At 46.6% G+C, this 17,981-nt stretch overlaps 2 protein-coding genes and 1 non-coding gene across 3 annotated transcripts in view; 2 read left to right on the plus strand and 1 right to left on the minus strand.

The window, feature by feature from the left end:
• The window catches only part of LOC134650800 (uncharacterized), a 36,916-nt gene extending 25,795 nt beyond the window's left edge, over positions 1-11,121 (plus strand). The window contains exons 23-33 of the mRNA XM_063505734.1: positions 407-534; positions 1,087-1,280; positions 1,792-2,050; positions 2,757-2,878; positions 3,830-4,031; positions 7,373-7,516; positions 7,862-8,057; positions 8,568-8,742; positions 8,773-8,898; positions 9,734-9,839; positions 11,024-11,121. Of these exons, the coding sequence (XP_063361804.1) occupies positions 407-534; positions 1,087-1,280; positions 1,792-2,050; positions 2,757-2,878; positions 3,830-4,031; positions 7,373-7,516; positions 7,862-8,057; positions 8,568-8,742; positions 8,773-8,898; positions 9,734-9,839; positions 11,024-11,121 (1,750 nt within the window). The remainder of the gene's footprint in view (positions 1-406; positions 535-1,086; positions 1,281-1,791; positions 2,051-2,756; positions 2,879-3,829; positions 4,032-7,372; positions 7,517-7,861; positions 8,058-8,567; positions 8,743-8,772; positions 8,899-9,733; positions 9,840-11,023) is intronic.
• On the plus strand, positions 970-1,042 carry Trnaa-agc (transfer RNA alanine (anticodon AGC)). The gene has a single exon. It is a non-coding gene; the product is annotated as a tRNA-Ala (tRNA).
• Positions 11,122-13,166: 2,045 nt separating the features above from the next.
• LOC134650801 (zinc finger protein 470-like) lies at positions 13,167-17,006 on the minus strand. The gene is made up of 6 exons (XM_063505735.1): positions 16,845-17,006; positions 16,359-16,764; positions 15,572-16,055; positions 15,278-15,367; positions 14,778-14,927; positions 13,167-13,302 (listed from the first exon to the last, which is right to left on the minus strand). The coding sequence occupies exons 1-6, from the start codon at positions 16,968-16,970 to the stop codon at positions 13,167-13,169; spliced, it is 1,392 nt and encodes a 463-aa protein (XP_063361805.1). The 5' UTR covers positions 16,971-17,006.
• Positions 17,007-17,981: the final 975 nt, after the last annotated feature.

Raw genomic sequence — 17,981 nt, forward strand, 5'->3', positions numbered from 1 at the left:
CATTGGTTGCTGTGCTGTGTGCGCTCTGTGGTCGAACTGAGCGACAAGCAGGGGGTTAAACTCATCACTAACATAGCCACCATTATGTACAAGCGGTGTGTCTGCAGGTATGTAATGATAACTGTTATTACCACTCTCTTACTATCGGACTATTGTAGAGTCCCATCATTGGACGCTGCGCTGTGTCCGCTCTGTGGTCGAACTGAGCGACAAGCAGGGGGTTAAACTCATCACCAACAAAGCCACTATTATGTACAAGCGATGTGTCTGCACGTTTCGTATAATATTTAAATATTTTCGCATTTTAAATACATAATAATTTAATAAACATGTGTCGAGACCTTTTACGGTCTTATCCGTATTTGAGTAATAGTTTCTCAAAATGACTTTTGTTTTGTTTGACCAGATTCCGTGACATGTGCGAGTTCGACGACACGACGGCGCTGGGTTGCGTGGAGCTGTTCACGGATTGTCTCACGTTCATCCTGTCCCCCGACCACGGGTTCAAAACTGACGGTTTCCTGTCGGCAATCAGTAAGTTTTTCAAGGTTTTATTTGAGACGTTCCACTGGTAAAGGTACCTTATGGCGGTTGGCACACGCTATTATTAACGACGCTCTAATGCGATGTGACGTAATAAGCGCTTGCGATGTTTGTAGAGTCTGTGCGGAAAGAGAAGAGTCGTGGAATGTATTGGGTCCATACAGTACAGTACAGTCCAGTGTTATCTTTATTGAATAAATAAATTGAATTGAATTATGCATTATTCCGTACACGGCGGAAAGAAGTTGATAACTCGCGGGAAAAAATGGAAGATGAACCTTATGCAATTTAATTTTAAGTTCAAATTTCTTAAATATCTCGAGTTATCAACTTCCCCGCCGTGTACCGAATATGACATATTCAAATATGGCTAACGGTCCAAAAATAACCCTGTATAATGTGGAAATATTCGTTGTACTGGGTAAGGTCTTTGTAGCTCATATGGAAGAGCACCGGGCTAGCGATCCGGTGGTCGTGGGTTCAAGTCCCACCCAAGACAGTGAATTTCTCCAGTTTTAATTGATCTATATTTTGCATCTTCAGCGGAAATATCAGACGAGCAAGAATCCACCTACATGGCCGCGATACTAGAGCACGTCCACACAGCTCTCTGCCAAGTAGAAGAGGAGAGCGCGGAAGAGGGAGACAGCGTGAACAAGAAACTAGTGGCGGCGTGTTGCCAGCTCGCTGACGTGTTGTTAGAGGCGCCGGTGGTAGCCTGCGAGAGATACACTGCCGTAAGGAAACATTTGCCATCGTCTTATCACTACATGTTATAAAAGAAAGTTCCCCGCCGCGTCTGTCTGTTTGTGTGTATCCGTATATAATATTTGGTAGACCGAGCTTTGCTCGGAGAACATTTACAAACTCAAAAATCCGCGTTTTCCCAGAGATAAAACCTAGCTACATCGATTATATATAAAAATAATTTTAAATAATAATTTAATAATTTGTTAAGGTTTTGTGTAACCCGTGCGAAGCCGGGGCGGGTCGGGGACCTTAAAATAATAAAACATAGAAAGTATGTATTGCATTGCCGACTATCAAGGTAAACTGCATTCAAAAGTTTGATCAGATACCGCAATGTAATGAAAATTGCGTGAAGTTCTGGCTAGTCTAAACCTCGCTTAATTTATTGAAAATTTGGATGAATGTCTTATTAGATTCTCCAGGTGATCCTATTCAATCAACTAATCAATCATTTATTAGCCGTTATATCCAGCACAATAATCGACTTTTGTATTCCAGGCATTGTTAAAGCTAGAAGATTACGTGCGGACCAGTAAACAGGATTGCCTGTCACTCATTCCACCGCTACTGACGGCCGGGGCGAGGATACAGCAGGAGGCGCCTTTGCTGGACCAGCTGCTGGATAAGCTGGCCAGCGCGCTGGGCAGGATTGATGTAAGTGACAGACAGACAGGATTGCCTGTCTCTCATTCCACCGCTACTGACGGCCGGGGCGAGAATACAGCAGGAGGCGCCGTTGCTGGACGAGCTGCTGGATAAGCTGGCCAGCGCACTGGGCAGAATTGATGTAAGTGACAGACAGACAGGAATGCCTGTCACTCATTCCACCGTTACTGACGGCCGGGGCGAGGATACAGCAGGAGGAGCCGTTGCTGGACGAGCTGCTGGATAAGCTGGCCAGCGCGTTAGGCAGGATTGATGTAAGTGACAGACAGACAGGATTGCCTGTCACTCATTCCACCGCTACTGACGGCCGGGGCGAGGATACAGCAGGAGGCGCCGTTGCTGGACGAGCTGCTGGATAAGCTGGCCAGCGCGTTGGGCAGGATTGATGTAAGTGACAGACAGACAGGATTGCCTGTCACTCATTCCACCGCTACTGACGGCCGGGGCGAGGATACAGCAGGAGGCGCCGTTGCTGGACGAGCTGCTGGATAAGCTGGCCAGCGCGTTGGGCAGGATTGATGTAAGTGACAGACAGACAGGATTGCCTGTCACTCATTCCACCGCTACTGACGGCCGGGGCGAGGATACAGCAGGAGGCGCCGTTGCTGGACGAGCTGCTGGATAAGCTGGCCAGCGCGTTGGGCAGGATTGATGTAAGTGACAGATAGACAGGATTGCCTGTCTCTCATTCCACCGCTACTGACGGCCGGGGCGAGGATACAGCAGGAGGCGCCGTTGCTGGACGAGCTGCTGGATAAGCTGGCCAGCGCGTTGGGCAGGATTGATGTAAGTGACAGATAGACAGGATTGCCTGTCTCTCATTCCACCGCTACTGACGGCCGGGGCGAGGATACAGCAGGAGGCGCCTTTGCTGGACGAGCTGTTGGACAAGCTGGCCAGCGCGTTGTGCAGGATTGATGTAAGTGGGTCACAGCCCCACTGTCTGTGCTACCAATGTCAGCGAAGGTTCAACGTAACGTCGTTTAGACTTCTAAAGCTCTGGTTTCCTAGGAAAGCGGTGCCGTCATATAGCGGACGCAAAAAGGCCGTTTTTACGGTGACGACATGTGGAAAGTTCCACGGCGTCATACACTTTTATAAGTTTCTGTGGCGTATCTTAGTTTTAAGTTTTAATTTTATGTTTTGTGGTGTAAATAAAAAAAAACTCACCGTCAGCCCCTAAGGTCAAAGGAGAGAAAATGGACGACCGTTCCGAGCTTTAATAATTTACCTGGAGGATGAACTATCATCAGAAGAGGAAAATAATCGAAGATTTTAGTACAGCTTAATCTCGTAAGGTCCACCATACAAAGTTTCCCTAATTTTAATTGGAACCTTGTTGTATAGTAGATTAGGGTGACTTTCGTTTGTTTTAGAAAACAATGAAACAAAAGAAATGCTACTTTATGTAGGCAGGGAAAGGTTCGAATTATATTGAAACGCAGTGTACATTGTAATGCACGTTGGGTCTTACGAGGTTAAAATATATCTATCTAATACCTTTAAACGAGCAATTCTGGCATATTTATTTATTTATTTATATGTATATATATTTCGGGGATCTCGGGAACGGCTCTAACGATTTCGATGAAATTTGCTATATGGGGGTTTTCGGGGGCGAAAAATCGAGCTAGGTTTTATCTCTGGGGAAACGCGCATTTTCGAGTTTTTATGTTTTCCGAGCAAAGCTCGGTCTCCCAGATTTTACATTTGCATATGACACCGTAAGATTGTGAACCCGTTAGTTTATAATCTAACGTAGGTTAGGTTAGATTATAATCTCCCTACAGTCAGTTTATAATGTAACTAGCGAGATTATAATATGACGAGTGTTTACAATTTTACGGTGACATATATATATATGTGACAGGAAGAAGACACGTCCGCCGGTGGCGAGGACACTCCAAACTTCCCGTCGGTAGACTGTCGCACCGGCCACGCCGTGCTGACGCACGTCTGCGTGCACCTGAGCCAGCGCGGCTCCAGCGCCGAGCACCTGCTGCAGCTCGCGAGGGACCTGGACGCGGCGCTACCTACGGCCGCTAGAGGGCAGGCGCAGGCTATGGAAAGAGGTTGCTCATTTATAGAAATAACTAGCGACCCGCCCCGGTGTCGCACGGGTTAAAAACCGGCCAACTGGCCACGCCGTGCTGACGCACGTCTGCGTGCACCTGAACCAGCGCGGCTCCAGCGCCGAGCACCTGCTGCAGCTCGCGAGGGACCTGGACGCGGCGCTACCTACGGCCGCTAGAGGGCAGGCGCAGGCTATGGAAAGAGGTTGCTCATTTATAGAAATAACTAGCGACCCGCCCCGGTGTCGCACGGGTTAAAAACCGGCCAACTGGCCACGCCGTGCTGACGCACGTCTGCGTGCACCTGAACCAGCGCGGCTCCAGCGCCGAGCACCTGCTGCAGCTCGCGAGGGACCTGGACGCGGCGCTACCTACGGCCGCTAGAGGGCAGGCGCAGGCTATGGAAAGAGGTTGCTCATTTATAGAAATAACTAGCGACCCGCCCCGGTGTCGCACGGGTTAAAAACCGGCCAACTGGCCACGCCGTGCTGACGCACGTCTGCGTGCACCTGAACCAGCGCGGCTCCAGCGCCGAGCACCTGCTGCAGCTCGCGAGGGACCTGGACGCGGCGCTACCTACGGCCGCTAGAGGGCAGGCGCAGGCTATGGAAAGAGGTTGCTCATTTATAGAAATAACTAGCGACCCGCCCCGGTGTCGCACGGGTTAAAAACCGGCCAACTGGCCACGCCGTGCTGACGCACGTCTGCGTGCACCTGAACCAGCGCGGCTCCAGCGCCGAGCACCTGCTGCAGCTCGCGAGGGACCTGGACGCGGCGCTACCTACGGCCGCTAGAGGGCAGGCGCAGGCTATGGAAAGAGGTTGCTCATTTATAGAAATAACTAGCGACCCGCCCCGGTGTCGCACGGGTTAAAAACCGGCCAACTGGCCACGCCGTGCTGACGCACGTCTGCGTGCACCTGAACCAGCGCGGCTCCAGCGCCGAGCACCTGCTGCAGCTCGCGAGGGACCTGGACGCGGCGCTACCTACGGCCGCTAGAGGGCAGGCGCAGGCTATGGAAAGAGGTTGCTCATTTATAGAAATAACTAGCGACCCGCCCCGGTGTCGCACGGGTTAAAAACCGGCCAACTGGCCACGCCGTGCTGACGCACGTCTGCGTGCACCTGAACCAGCGCGGCTCCAGCGCCGAGCACCTGCTGCAGCTCGCGAGGGACCTGGACGCGGCGCTACCTACGGCCGCTAGAGGGCAGGCGCAGGCTATGGAAAGAGGTTGCTCATTTATAGAAATAACTAGCGACCCGCCCCGGTGTCGCACGGGTTAAAAACCGGCCAACTGGCCACGCCGTGCTGACGCACGTCTGCGTGCACCTGAACCAGCGCGGCTCCAGCGCCGAGCACCTGCTGCAGCTCGCGAGGGACCTGGACGCGGCGCTACCTACGGCCGCTAGAGGGCAGGCGCAGGCTATGGAAAGAGGTTGCTCATTTATAGAAATAACTAGCGACCCGCCCCGGTGTCGCACGGGTTAAAAACCGGCCAACTGGCCACGCCGTGCTGACGCACGTCTGCGTGCACCTGAACCAGCGCGGCTCCAGCGCCGAGCACCTGCTGCAGCTCGCGAGGGACCTGGACGCGGCGCTACCTACGGCCGCTAGAGGGCAGGCGCAGGCTATGGAAAGAGGTTGCTCATTTATAGAAATAACTAGCGACCCGCCCCGGTGTCGCACGGGTTAAAAACCGGCCAACTGGCCACGCCGTGCTGACGCACGTCTGCGTGCACCTGAACCAGCGCGGCTCCAGCGCCGAGCACCTGCTGCAGCTCGCGAGGGACCTGGACGCGGCGCTACCTACGGCCGCTAGAGGGCAGGCGCAGGCTATGGAAAGAGGTTGCTCATTTATAGAAATAACTAGCGACCCGCCCCGGTGTCGCACGGGTTAAAAACCGGCCAACTGGCCACGCCGTGCTGACGCACGTCTGCGTGCACCTGAACCAGCGCGGCTCCAGCGCCGAGCACCTGCTGCAGCTCGCGAGGGACCTGGACGCGGCGCTACCTACGGCCGCTAGAGGGCAGGCGCAGGCTATGGAAAGAGGTTGCTCATTTATAGAAATAACTAGCGACCCGCCCCGGTGTCGCACGGGTTAAAAACCGGCCAACTGGCCACGCCGTGCTGACGCACGTCTGCGTGCACCTGAACCAGCGCGGCTCCAGCGCCGAGCACCTGCTGCAGCTCGCGAGGGACCTGGACGCGGCGCTACCTACGGCCGCTAGAGGGCAGGCGCAGGCTATGGAAAGAGGTTGCTCATTTATAGAAATAACTAGCGACCCGCCCCGGTGTCGCACGGGTTAAAAACCGGCCAACTGGCCACGCCGTGCTGACGCACGTCTGCGTGCACCTGAACCAGCGCGGCTCCAGCGCCGAGCACCTGCTGCAGCTCGCGAGGGACCTGGACGCGGCGCTACCTACGGCCGCTAGAGGGCAGGCGCAGGCTATGGAAAGAGGTTGCTCATTTATAGAAATAACTAGCGACCCGCCCCGGTGTCGCACGGGTTAAAAACCGGCCAACTGGCCACGCCGTGCTGACGCACGTCTGCGTGCACCTGAACCAGCGCGGCTCCAGCGCCGAGCACCTGCTGCAGCTCGCGAGGGACCTGGACGCGGCGCTACCTACGGCCGCTAGAGGGCAGGCGCAGGCTATGGAAAGAGGTTGCTCATTTATAGAAATAACTAGCGACCCGCCCCGGTGTCGCACGGGTTAAAAACCGGCCAACTGGCCACGCCGTGCTGACGCACGTCTGCGTGCACCTGAGCCAGCGCGGCTCCAGCGCCGAGCACCTGCTGCAGCTCGCGAGGGACCTGGACGCGGCGCTACCTACGGCCGCTAGAGGGCAGGCGCAGGCTATGGAAAGAGGTTGCTCATTTATAGAAATAACTAGCGACCCGCCCCGGTGTCGCACGGGTTAAAAACCGGCCAACTGGCCACGCCGTGCTGACGCACGTCTGCGTGCACCTGAACCAGCGCGGCTCCAGCGCCGAGCACCTGCTGCAGCTCGCGAGGGACCTGGACGCGGCGCTACCTACGGCCGCTAGAGGGCAGGCGCAGGCTATGGAAAGAGGTTGCTCATTTATAGAAATAACTAGCGACCCGCCCCGGTGTCGCACGGGTTAAAAACCGGCCAACTGGCCACGCCGTGCTGACGCACGTCTGCGTGCACCTGAACCAGCGCGGCTCCAGCGCCGAGCACCTGCTGCAGCTCGCGAGGGACCTGGACGCGGCGCTACCTACGGCCGCTAGAGGGCAGGCGCAGGCTATGGAAAGAGGTTGCTCATTTATAGAAATAACTAGCGACCCGCCCCGGTGTCGCACGGGTTAAAAACCGGCCAACTGGCCACGCCGTGCTGACGCACGTCTGCGTGCACCTGAACCAGCGCGGCTCCAGCGCCGAGCACCTGCTGCAGCTCGCGAGGGACCTGGACGCGGCGCTACCTACGGCCGCTAGAGGGCAGGCGCAGGCTATGGAAAGAGGTTGCTCATTTATAGAAATAACTAGCGACCCGCCCCGGTTTCGCACGGGTTAAAAAAATATACATAAACCTTCCTCTTGAATCTCTCTATCTATTAAAAAAAACCGCATCTAAATCCGTTGCGTAGTAAAGATCTAAGCATACATAGGGACGGACAACGGGAAGCGACTTTGTTTTATACTATGTAGTGATATATATACATAAAATCTCTCCTAATTCGATTAATTTCTTTGTCCGATGTGCATTATTGCATCTCACTCTCTCATGGACAGATGAAATACCGTCCTAAGATAGACCTCCAGTTATTCTGTGAAGCGGTTACCCTTACTTTTCTATTTGTGTACAGAACTACAAGAAGTATACTCAGCGGTGATACTGCAGCTCTGCCAGCTGTCGTCCTGGAGCCGCGCGGCGTGCACGCTGCGGTGTACAGTCGGCGTCGGCAGTGCCCGCGTGCTGTCGTCTCTGGCGCGACTGTACACGTTGCTCGCCACGCTAGTGCGACAGCTGTCTCCTGTCACCCTCGACTCGAACATACGGAGGTAACACGAGGCTACAGTGAAGTATACTCAGCGGTGATACTGCAGCTCTGCCAGCTGTCGTCCTGGAGCCGCGCGGCGGGACATTATTTGTGTAATAATACTAATAATGTCCCTTTTATATTTATTTATTTAATTACGAATGTAAACAAATATAACAGATTTTGCATAGCACCTAACATTTTTACGGAGATTGTTGTCTCTGAAACTTGGTGTAAATAACAATGTATGTTTTAATTTAACACATACATTGTTATTTACACCAAGCACACACAATCAGCAGCAAAAGTTGCTAAACGGGCGAAGTGTTCAAAATGATCTTGACGCGACTTTATAAATGTTATGAGAATAAGAGCGTGTCAAAGTAATTTTGAACACCTCGCCCGCTTAGCAACTTCTGCTGCTGACTGCACATCGTGCTCCAACTTGAATAAAAATCGTATCCACTCCAGCTTTCTTCACCCAAATACCTACATCCGTCAATCGCACTACTTCAATTTATCTTTTGTTTAGTGTGGAGCGCCTGCTAAAGTTGTGCGGCAAAAAACTGTCCTCAGCTGTGGACAACCTCGTGATATTCCTGGAGGCGGCCAGCAACAAGGCGCGCGACACCAAACAAATACCCAGAGTTGTGTTCGAGGCCGAGCGCTTCGGCCGCCAGGTGGCGCTGCTGTCCGCCAACACCAAGGTACTGTAGCCGCACACAGACAGACAGACAGACAACCTCGTGATATTCCTGGAGGCGGCCAGCAACAAGGCGCGCGACACCAAACAAATACCCAGAGTTGTGTTCGAGGCCGAGCGCTTCGGCCGCCAGGTGGCGCTGCTGTCCGCCAACACCAAGGTACTATAGTTATTACATTAAAGTAAACATAAATGGCGTTATTCATGAACAGCTGTTAACTTAATCGTCGTTTGTCCCTATCCGTCGTTATGCCATAGAGAGGGGCAAACGACGATCATCAGCTGATTAACTTAGCAGACGTTTATGATGCTGCATTCGTCCGTCCGAGGTTTGTATGCAGTTTTTCTGTTCGACGGAGCTGGAAAGCGGCAGCTTCATGTAACGCAGCATGCCGAAAATTGCCCCTTTCCGCACGAAGAACAAATAATAGGCTACATGACTAATTTTTTTTTATGGTATCAATCGATCGGGTTTGTTTTTAGGATCAAATGTCTATATGGGACCCATTGCATTAAAGTAACACAAAAGTCAGAAATTGTAGTCAAAGTCCGACAGTCGCACTTCACTCGCGAAACGCCCTATACAAAACGGCCAGAGGCCGTGACGTCATCGCCCATCTTGTAGTATGGACAAAACAAGAAAATTACGTTTTTGTCGGTGAAATATTGCGTTTATGTATATAGTTGCTATACAATATTTTATTGCATGAAATGTAAGAAATCGAATGGTATCCTTACTTTTATCGTTATTGGAAGTTAAAAAAAACTTAAATTTTGAAACTTTCAGGTCCTGTATTTTTGTAATTTTTCAATATTTTATTTTAATATCCACATTATTGTGATAAATTGCTCGTTTGCTATCTATTTTACTAGATTTTGTTATAAAATTCAACATGTGTCATCATCCCTATTGATACTATCCTGCTTTGTCCTTTCGCTTGGAACTCTCCATATAGTAAAGGATAGACAGTTTTGAACCCCATTTCCGTCCCCAGGTGAACCTGATGCAGTACCTCCCCATGGGGACGGCGCGGGACTTCAGGATCCGGGCGCCCGTGATTGAGGAGATGCTCAAAGACAACCCGGAGATAGATGAGGCGGGTGAGTCTTCGTACTATTTGTATAGTTTGTAGCTTTCTAATAGAGCCCGAAGGCTAATCCTATTGTCTATTGTTCAGTAAAACCGCACGTGCTACTTACCTGCAAAAAAGGGTCCTAATTATTCTATTTGGCACCTGAGCGCGGGCTAGTCCAACGCTCAAAAAACCAGTGTAGGTGCGCTCTCCGATAACGCGCCTTTGTTACGCATCTCGATGACACATTTTAGACTGGTTCTGTAGCGTTCGACTCGCCGGCACTCAGTAACCGAAGTACCGATTTTTTATGCAGGTGGTTGTGGCACGAGCGGTTTTTCTTAACAATAGACAATAGGATTAGCCTTCGGGGTCTATTAGAAAGCTACAAACTATACCTTTGATATATTTATACTAGCTCGACCCGAGGCCAATGATTGGCACTGAAAAGTCATCACTTGGTGCTTCAAAATAAGGTTAAAAGTGCCATAGTGCTTATACATACATACATTAACTAAAACAGCTGTTTTGACTTCGATAAATCCCGTACACGGCGGGAAGAAGTTGATAACTCGAGATATTTTATTCGAAAGAAATTAGAACTTTAAATTAAATTACAAAAGGTTCAAATTTCTTCCATTTTTTCCCACGAGTTACCAACGTCTTCTCGCCGTGTACGGAATTAGCCTCGACACTTTGGCTATCGATAGCGTTATGCTCATAATTTTGGCTTGGAATTATCATCATTTTTGTTAGGGTTCCGTACCCAAAGGGTAAAAACGGGACCCTATTACTAAGACTCCGCTGTCCGTCCGTCCGTCCGTCTGTCACCAGGCTGTATCTCACGAATCGTGATAGCTAGACAGTTGAAATTTTCACAGATGATGTATTTCTGTTGCCGCTATAACAACAAATACTAAAAACAGAATAAAATAAAGATTTAAGTGGGGCTCCCATACAACAAACGTGAGTTTTGAAGTTAAGCAACGTCGGGCGGGGTCAGTACTTGGATGGGTGACAGTTTTTTTTGCTTGTTTTGCTCTATTTTTTGTTGATGGTGCGGAACCCTTCGTGCGCGAGTCCGACTTGCACTTGGCCGGTTTTGATGAATAACATGCAATAGGTACAACGGGCTCCTTTTTTACCGTGTGCTGTTTTTGTCAAATAATCTTGTTAACAAATATTAGAAAAACCTAGCGTCTATTTTTGCAGAAGACGAAGATGCGCCTGCAGAAGCCCCGTCTCCAGTCGCGAGCGATAACGGAGACAGCCGGGGCGCGGGACCTCCCAGCAAAAGGAGGCGCTCCTAAACGCTCACTCTGTATTCATTCTACATGTGGGGCATTATCTATGAAAAGGGACCTTATTGTCAATGGCGCTTACGCCGCACAGCGTCGCGCGGCATTGTATTTAAATCGGAGCATCGTTAATAATGGCGTCAATAAGGTCCCTTTTCATAGATAATGCCCCATATTCATAAAAGGGAAAGGGCCCCATACTGATTTTAATTGCTTCACGTACTTTTCTGCTGTAGTGGTCTAGTGGTGTCTGTGTTCAGGCTAAATATATAAAAACGTATGTTTACGCGATTGAGTCTCGTACTCGTTTTAACCTTTCGGACGCCAATGACGGATATATCAGCACCGCAGGTCCAACGCCAAAGACGGATTAATCGGTCACATACCACAGAGCAACATAGACCTACGTGCACATGCATAAAGTTCAATTTCAGTTTTGACACTTCGGTGACGTGGCGTCCGATGACAGCTTTTGTGTTAGGACACGGCATCGAAAAGGTTAAATCTGACTGAATGTGTTAAGGCCCCATTCGCCATTCGTACGAGCGCTTAGAGTCAGACCAAGAAAAGTCTGCAGCGGATTTGATAGCTCACGCAGTGCATGTGTTATTTTAAACGTCAAACTTCTATGAAATCATGACGTATAAACAACTTGCACTGCGTGGGCTATCAAATCCGCTGCAGACTTTTTTTGGTCCGACTCTATTAAACGCGCGGTAAAAAGCGCTTGAATCTGTCCGCACGCTAAATTCGATTTAACGCCCAAGGCTTAAAGTCGAAAAGCCAACAACGCTCGATAAAAAGCGCGACCGCTATCGAGTGAATAAAATACTCATGTATCCACTTGTCATTTAAACGCTTTTTTAACGGCTCGTGCGAATGGGACCTAAAGCTTTGGTTTCCTCCGAAAGCGGTGCCGTCATATAGCGACCGTCTCCATACAAATACTACGACATCCATATTTAGCCGTATTTTTTAGTATGGAGACGGCCGCTATATGACGGCACCGCTATCCTAGGAAAACCGATCTTGAGCAATAGGAAATAAATATGTTACTGTGATCTTATTTTTACTGGCTCGTGTATAATAAGGTAATTAAAAGGCATTATGCTTGAACGAATGGAACTTTGTTTTTTATATCACATCTCCTCACCTTAATATCACTTGAAACACAAAATATATCCTAAAAATGTCATCATCATCATCACTTAAGAGCTTTGATCTTGTTGGTGGAGTAATCGACAATCATTTCTTTTTATGTGCCAGTCTTTTAACCCGTCATTTCCCACGTGTGTGACGTCACCATAAGCGTTCTGGCTCAAATTTGAGCCCTTGGGAGCTGACAGTTGAGCCCTTGGGAGCTGACAGGTTAATTTGCTCATACGACGCATTATTTTTAATTTGGCCGAGATAAGTAATTCTAGGTTTCCCTTGTATTGTCTTTTCAATACTGCCAAAAAAAAGTAACACTACTATTTTCAGAAAGATCTATAGATTTATTTCAAAAAGAAACTCTACTATACTTGGTTTGACTTGGTCAAGCAAATCTTGTCAGTAGCAAAAGGCGGCAAATTTGAAAAATCGCGGGTTATAGTCTGTTCGGAAAGAAGAGTCGTGGAATGTATGGGGCCCCATACGTTCCACGACTCTTCTCTTTCCGCACAGACTCTACGTTTTAATTCTAATAATAATCTGTGGAATCTTGTTTATATTTTATCGTTGTTCGATGTAGGTACATTTCTGCTTTTTCTTCGTTTGCCGGGGGTACCATTCTTTAGTTTGCTTTACATTGCTACTGACATGTCCGGCTTGACAGACTATATACTATACGACTTATACGAGGGGCGGCTAAAAAGTTAGCGGCCTTGGAAAAAAAATGAAAGAGAGTATTAAAGTAAATGTTAATTATTAATCGTTAATAATCTTTAGTAATGGCGGCAATATTTAAAAAAGAGGCGGGGAATAAAGTAGCATAGTTTTATCTTTTCTTTCTTTTTTTTTCTAGCTTAGGCCGCGAATATTTCAGCCTCCCCTCGCATATGTGCGTAGACTGAACCTCATTCGGCTTTCATGTTCTTGTGTATGAGGCGCTCGTGCCGCTTGGCGTGGTGTCGGCGGCGGAAGCGCGCGTCGCAGAACCGGCACGGGTACGGCTTCTCCCTCGTGTGTGTCCGCATGTGCTCCCGTAGGCCCCTGATACGACCAATCAGATCCTTTGAAATAAACCATGTAGGAGGGTAGGAGCTAAGTCTGGCAAAACAATAGGAAGTATAACTATGTTCTGCCGCCAGAGTGCAGCACTAGCACCCCGTGTATTCCGACTAATTCGGAACTCTATTTTCTACTCCTTCCGCTTATAATATTAGTTGTAAATTGTTTTAGCCACAGACAACATATATACTATACTTACTTTATGTTTTAGCAGTACATTTTTCGTCAGTAGCGACATTTGTGACATCTGGTGTCAAATAGCGGTATTGATAATTCCGGGTACCTAATGATTCTCCGAGAAACTTTTAGCAGATTATCGATTCGCCGACAACGATTCGCCGAACATCGTTTCGCAGAGTCATTTATTTGTAAATGTATCTTTTGGTCGACTAACGTTACGTAAACTCTTGGTTCACATACAGTTCAGTTCGCTTGTGTGTAAATTAGCTGAACTATTATCGGACGATTTCCATTTGGCAGAGTAACTGTTTCGTTTAAGCAATGTTTAGTCGAATAACGTTTCACATTATACATATATTTTTTTATTTTCGCAACAAAAGGATGATATAAAATATTATCATTTTTTAATTAAATGCGTTAAGTAGGTATACATATATGTTGTATAAAGTAAGGCTACAATTGCACTACATCAAATTGGTAGATTTCGGGAGGAAATGCTTGAGTTACTTTAGAAAATACCGAAATCATAATACACATGCCTTTAAAAATTTTGGAGTTCCGTCAATTACTAATGGATTCCAACATCAGATCAGAACCAAAAATTAAATTATTATGGGAATACCACGAAGGTAACTTACTCAAATCGGACCATGGGTGCCGGAGTAATCGCTGAACATATTACTTAAAGTAAATCATCATCATTATCATCAAAACAATCATCATCATCAGGTATACACTTCATCAAAATATTTGAACTCTCACCTTAGTTTATAACTATTTCGATTAAAATTTAGTTCTTTCTACGGAAGTGTGATGAAAAACATTGTGTGTAACTCCGGGGGTAAGAATATTCTAAGTTCTGCTAGTCAATAATATTCCAAATGAACATTCGACCTATTGTGTTTCGACCAATGGTTTCTCGGGTAATTATGACAGTTACTAAATGATTATTCTACGAATAGTAAATATGCGTATCAATGTTCTGCTTATTGACTACACTCGCAAACGACTATTATGCGTAATGAGATTCGGCCAATCGTTACTCTGCCAAACAACCCGTCGGCGAATCGTTGTCGGCGAAACAAAAATCGGCGTAATTTTTCTCGGAATATCAATAGGGCACCGATAATTCCACTACTTGACGTTTGATATCGACTACGAAATAAAAATAACTCGCGTTTTGGTAAGAAAACTGATGTAACTGAGTTACCACTCTTGTTTTTACCTACTTATATTTCTCTATGCTATAACAAAAAATATCAATATGGTGGTCTTACGTTCTTCTCTTGAAGCTCTTGCCGCACTCTGTACACGGGTACTTCCTGACGTCACTGTGAATCGCGATCATGTGTCTTCGAAGCGTGTCCTGTGTCTTGAGCCCTAGGCCGCACTCCTTGCATTTGTATCGTCGCTCGTCAGAGTGCGAGCTGCGGGACATAGGGCTCATTTAGACGATGCGAGAATTCATTACATTGCGTTATTTGATCGGTCAGCTGAATTGTTGTAACCCCAATGGTCCGCAATGTAATTAAAATCGCATGCGAGTTTGCGCGCCGTTGTAGGGAGTTCAACATATTGAGGTGGGAATGAACCAAGGCCCGGAAAAACGCCCGTCATTTTGAAAACATTACCCTGTTCCGTACAACACAGACAGACTTCTTTATACCAATGTCAACGATAAAATATGACCCAATGACATCCTATGAAATCCTAAATCCTGGTCTACTATGTATGGTACTGACCTGGTGGCTACTATGTTGAATATGTTGATACTTACTCCATATGATCAATAAATGGTTGTTTATCGAAAAAAGTCTTCGAACAGATTTCACATTGATAATTCTTTTCATTTAAATGGAACTTCCGTCTGAAATAAACATCACAATTAATTAAACTAATAATCAAACGTAACAGTTAAAAAGTTATTTTATAAATCTTACATGTTTCTGGTGAGGCACAGCAAGTGATTAATACTTTAAAAGATATGATTATTTTATTTTAGTAACTTGAAATTGATAATGAATAGCTTTTATAATTAAACTAGTACAAAACTCATTCAAATGGAACTCACATATGTTTTGAGACGATACTTTTAAAGCGGAACCTTCTCTTGCATATATCACACTCATATGGTAGCTCAGACACACCAACATGCTTGGCCATATGATTTTCAAGCGCCGAGCGGCAACTGTACCGACGCTCGCATGAAACACAGCCATATGGTAAACTTTCCCGATTATGCATCATCATTATGTGTCCCTTCAGATGTTTGAACTCTTTATTACAAATATCACATACAGATTTGCTTACATCAGTTAAGCCTAAATGGATTTTATGGTAATGTCTGGTTCGACCTGAGTCAGTATTGAAGAGCTTCGGGCACAGCTTACACTGCATCATCGGTCTCTCACCCTTTCTCCAGTGAAGAAGGGAATGAGCCTTAAGGTTACGGACGGACTTGCCACACTCCTCGCACACTTGACACTCTTCTTTCACCTTTCCTTTTTTTGGTAATTTTACTTTTTTGGGACGTCCACGTTTGCTGCGTACTGGTGCTAGACAAAACGAAAAGGCAATAAGGGAATATTGTAAACAAGCAGTTAGTCAGAGTGCAGATAGCTGCTGTTGCACTGGTAAATTATGGTATATTCTAGGTTTCAGATAATTTCAGTATTCCCAAAGGTTAGAATAGTTTTAGGGAGTTGACTTTTAAAAATCAAGCATGTTTAGATATATTCTTATTGGCATTTTTAGTGCCTTTGCTTTCCTAGGACAGTAAAGATTTAGATAAATCAGTGCTATACCACACAACAACCACAAATCTACATAAATTGTAGTAGTAGCATCATAGTTTTTACCGTTTTCTTTACAATCATTTTTAACATTTTCATATTTAACCTTCTGTACCACACTCAACGGCTCTTCATCTGACTGTGGATGTTGCGATGTGTCTTCATTCTTAACGTTTATTTCAATATCCCCTACCAATGACTCTTCTTCTTTAAACTCTACTTCTATTTTAAATCCCGTATTGTCTTCTACGAGACTGGGGCCAAAACCATCAGGATCTAAGAAATTCTCGTGTTTAATTCCGTCTTCGTCCACATACACAGACAATTTCTGGTCTTCCACCTGCACAGCTGGCCCCAGAGACTTTAAATATGCATCATTTTTCAGGGATAGAACCTTAAACTTGTAAAACGATATGATTTTTCTGTAGCAATTGTTACATAAATTCGTTGTTATTTTAGAGTCTTCGATGACCTGCAATTGAAGTGAAATATATCAAGTTGGTGGTAAACCCGTCCTTGAGAGAAAAAACAAAGCCTTACACAAATATTTACCTCTATATCTAAACAAAACAGCATAACTTGGAAGGAGTTCTTGTTGCCATCTTTGAAGACCTTTTCCAGCTCCAAAATACGCTTAGTAGCCGGAGTTTTCAGGCAGGTTCTGCACATGTTCATCATTTAGTATTAGTCGGTTAGAAATTGAGTAAAAAGAAGCTGAAAGCACAACACAACAACCAACTATTTTGCAGTGTTGCCAGATGGTTTTTACGTTCCGTTACGCGCGCCTCTTAAAAATAGTACGCAAATTCAAGTTTGAGTACGCAGTATAAAATTTACTGTAAAATAGTAATTTGTGCAACTGGTGCATAATGAGAGGCCTTAAAATTCGAAAGTGGTTTTATGAAACGAGAATTATAGCTGTTCAAGCAAATCTTGTCAGTAAAAAAGGCGCGAAATTCAAATTCTCTATGAGACGATATCCCTTCACGCCTACATTTTTAAAATTTGCCGCCTTTTTCTACTGACAAGATCTGCTTAACCAGCTATATGTACAGTTGCATACAATTCCTTATATACACACATATTAAAAGTACTTACTCTAGAGCCCCCTCCAGACCATGTGCGTGAATCGCGGCGCGAAGTTCGAAAATCGATTCCACACTCGCGTTCGCGCTTTGCGCCGCGATTCACGCGCGAGTGTGGAGGGGCTTAAAATAAGTTCAGTAAACTAGCTTTGGTAAATATCGTCTGGACACAGCTTTATCATTTCGTCAGCTGACAACAGTGACAACCAAAACTCACTAGTTATTGTTAAGGCCCCATGGGCCATCGCCGGCCACTCCAAGGGACGCATTTATGCGTTAGAGGGAGCAAGTGATATTGCTATCTCATTCTACCGCATGGCTGAAAAAGGCGGCAAATTTCAAAAATGTAGACGCGAAGGGATATATTATCATCCCATACAATATTTGAATTTCGCGCCTTGTTTTACTGACAAGATTTGCTTGAAGAAATACAGTAAAACTTCGTTTTCTGTAGGGTGAAAAGAGGTATGAAACCAAGTTACAGGTACAAATGTAAAATGGAGTATTACGCGGAAAATTGTATTATCGTTTTAAACTGTATGTATTATGTCTATAATTCACCTGTTAACATATGGTTAACATCCGATCCAATTAAAGAAAAGAA

This window comes from Cydia amplana, chromosome 9 (assembly GCF_948474715.1).
Source record: "Cydia amplana chromosome 9, ilCydAmpl1.1, whole genome shotgun sequence".
NCBI lineage: Eukaryota > Metazoa > Arthropoda > Insecta > Lepidoptera > Tortricidae > Cydia > Cydia amplana.

Coding starts and splice junctions, on each gene's coding strand:
- LOC134650801 (XM_063505735.1), bottom strand. CDS start 16,970: ATGATGAACATGTGCAGAACCTGCCTGAAAACTCCGGCTACTAAGCGT. Junction 16,056..16,358: donor AAATGATTGTAAAGAAAACG/GTAAAAACTATG, acceptor CGTTTTGTCTAG/CACCAGTACGCAGCAAACGT. Junction 13,303..14,777: donor AAGAGCTTCAAGAGAAGAAC/GTAAGACCACCA, acceptor TGGTCGTATCAG/GGGCCTACGGGAGCACATGC.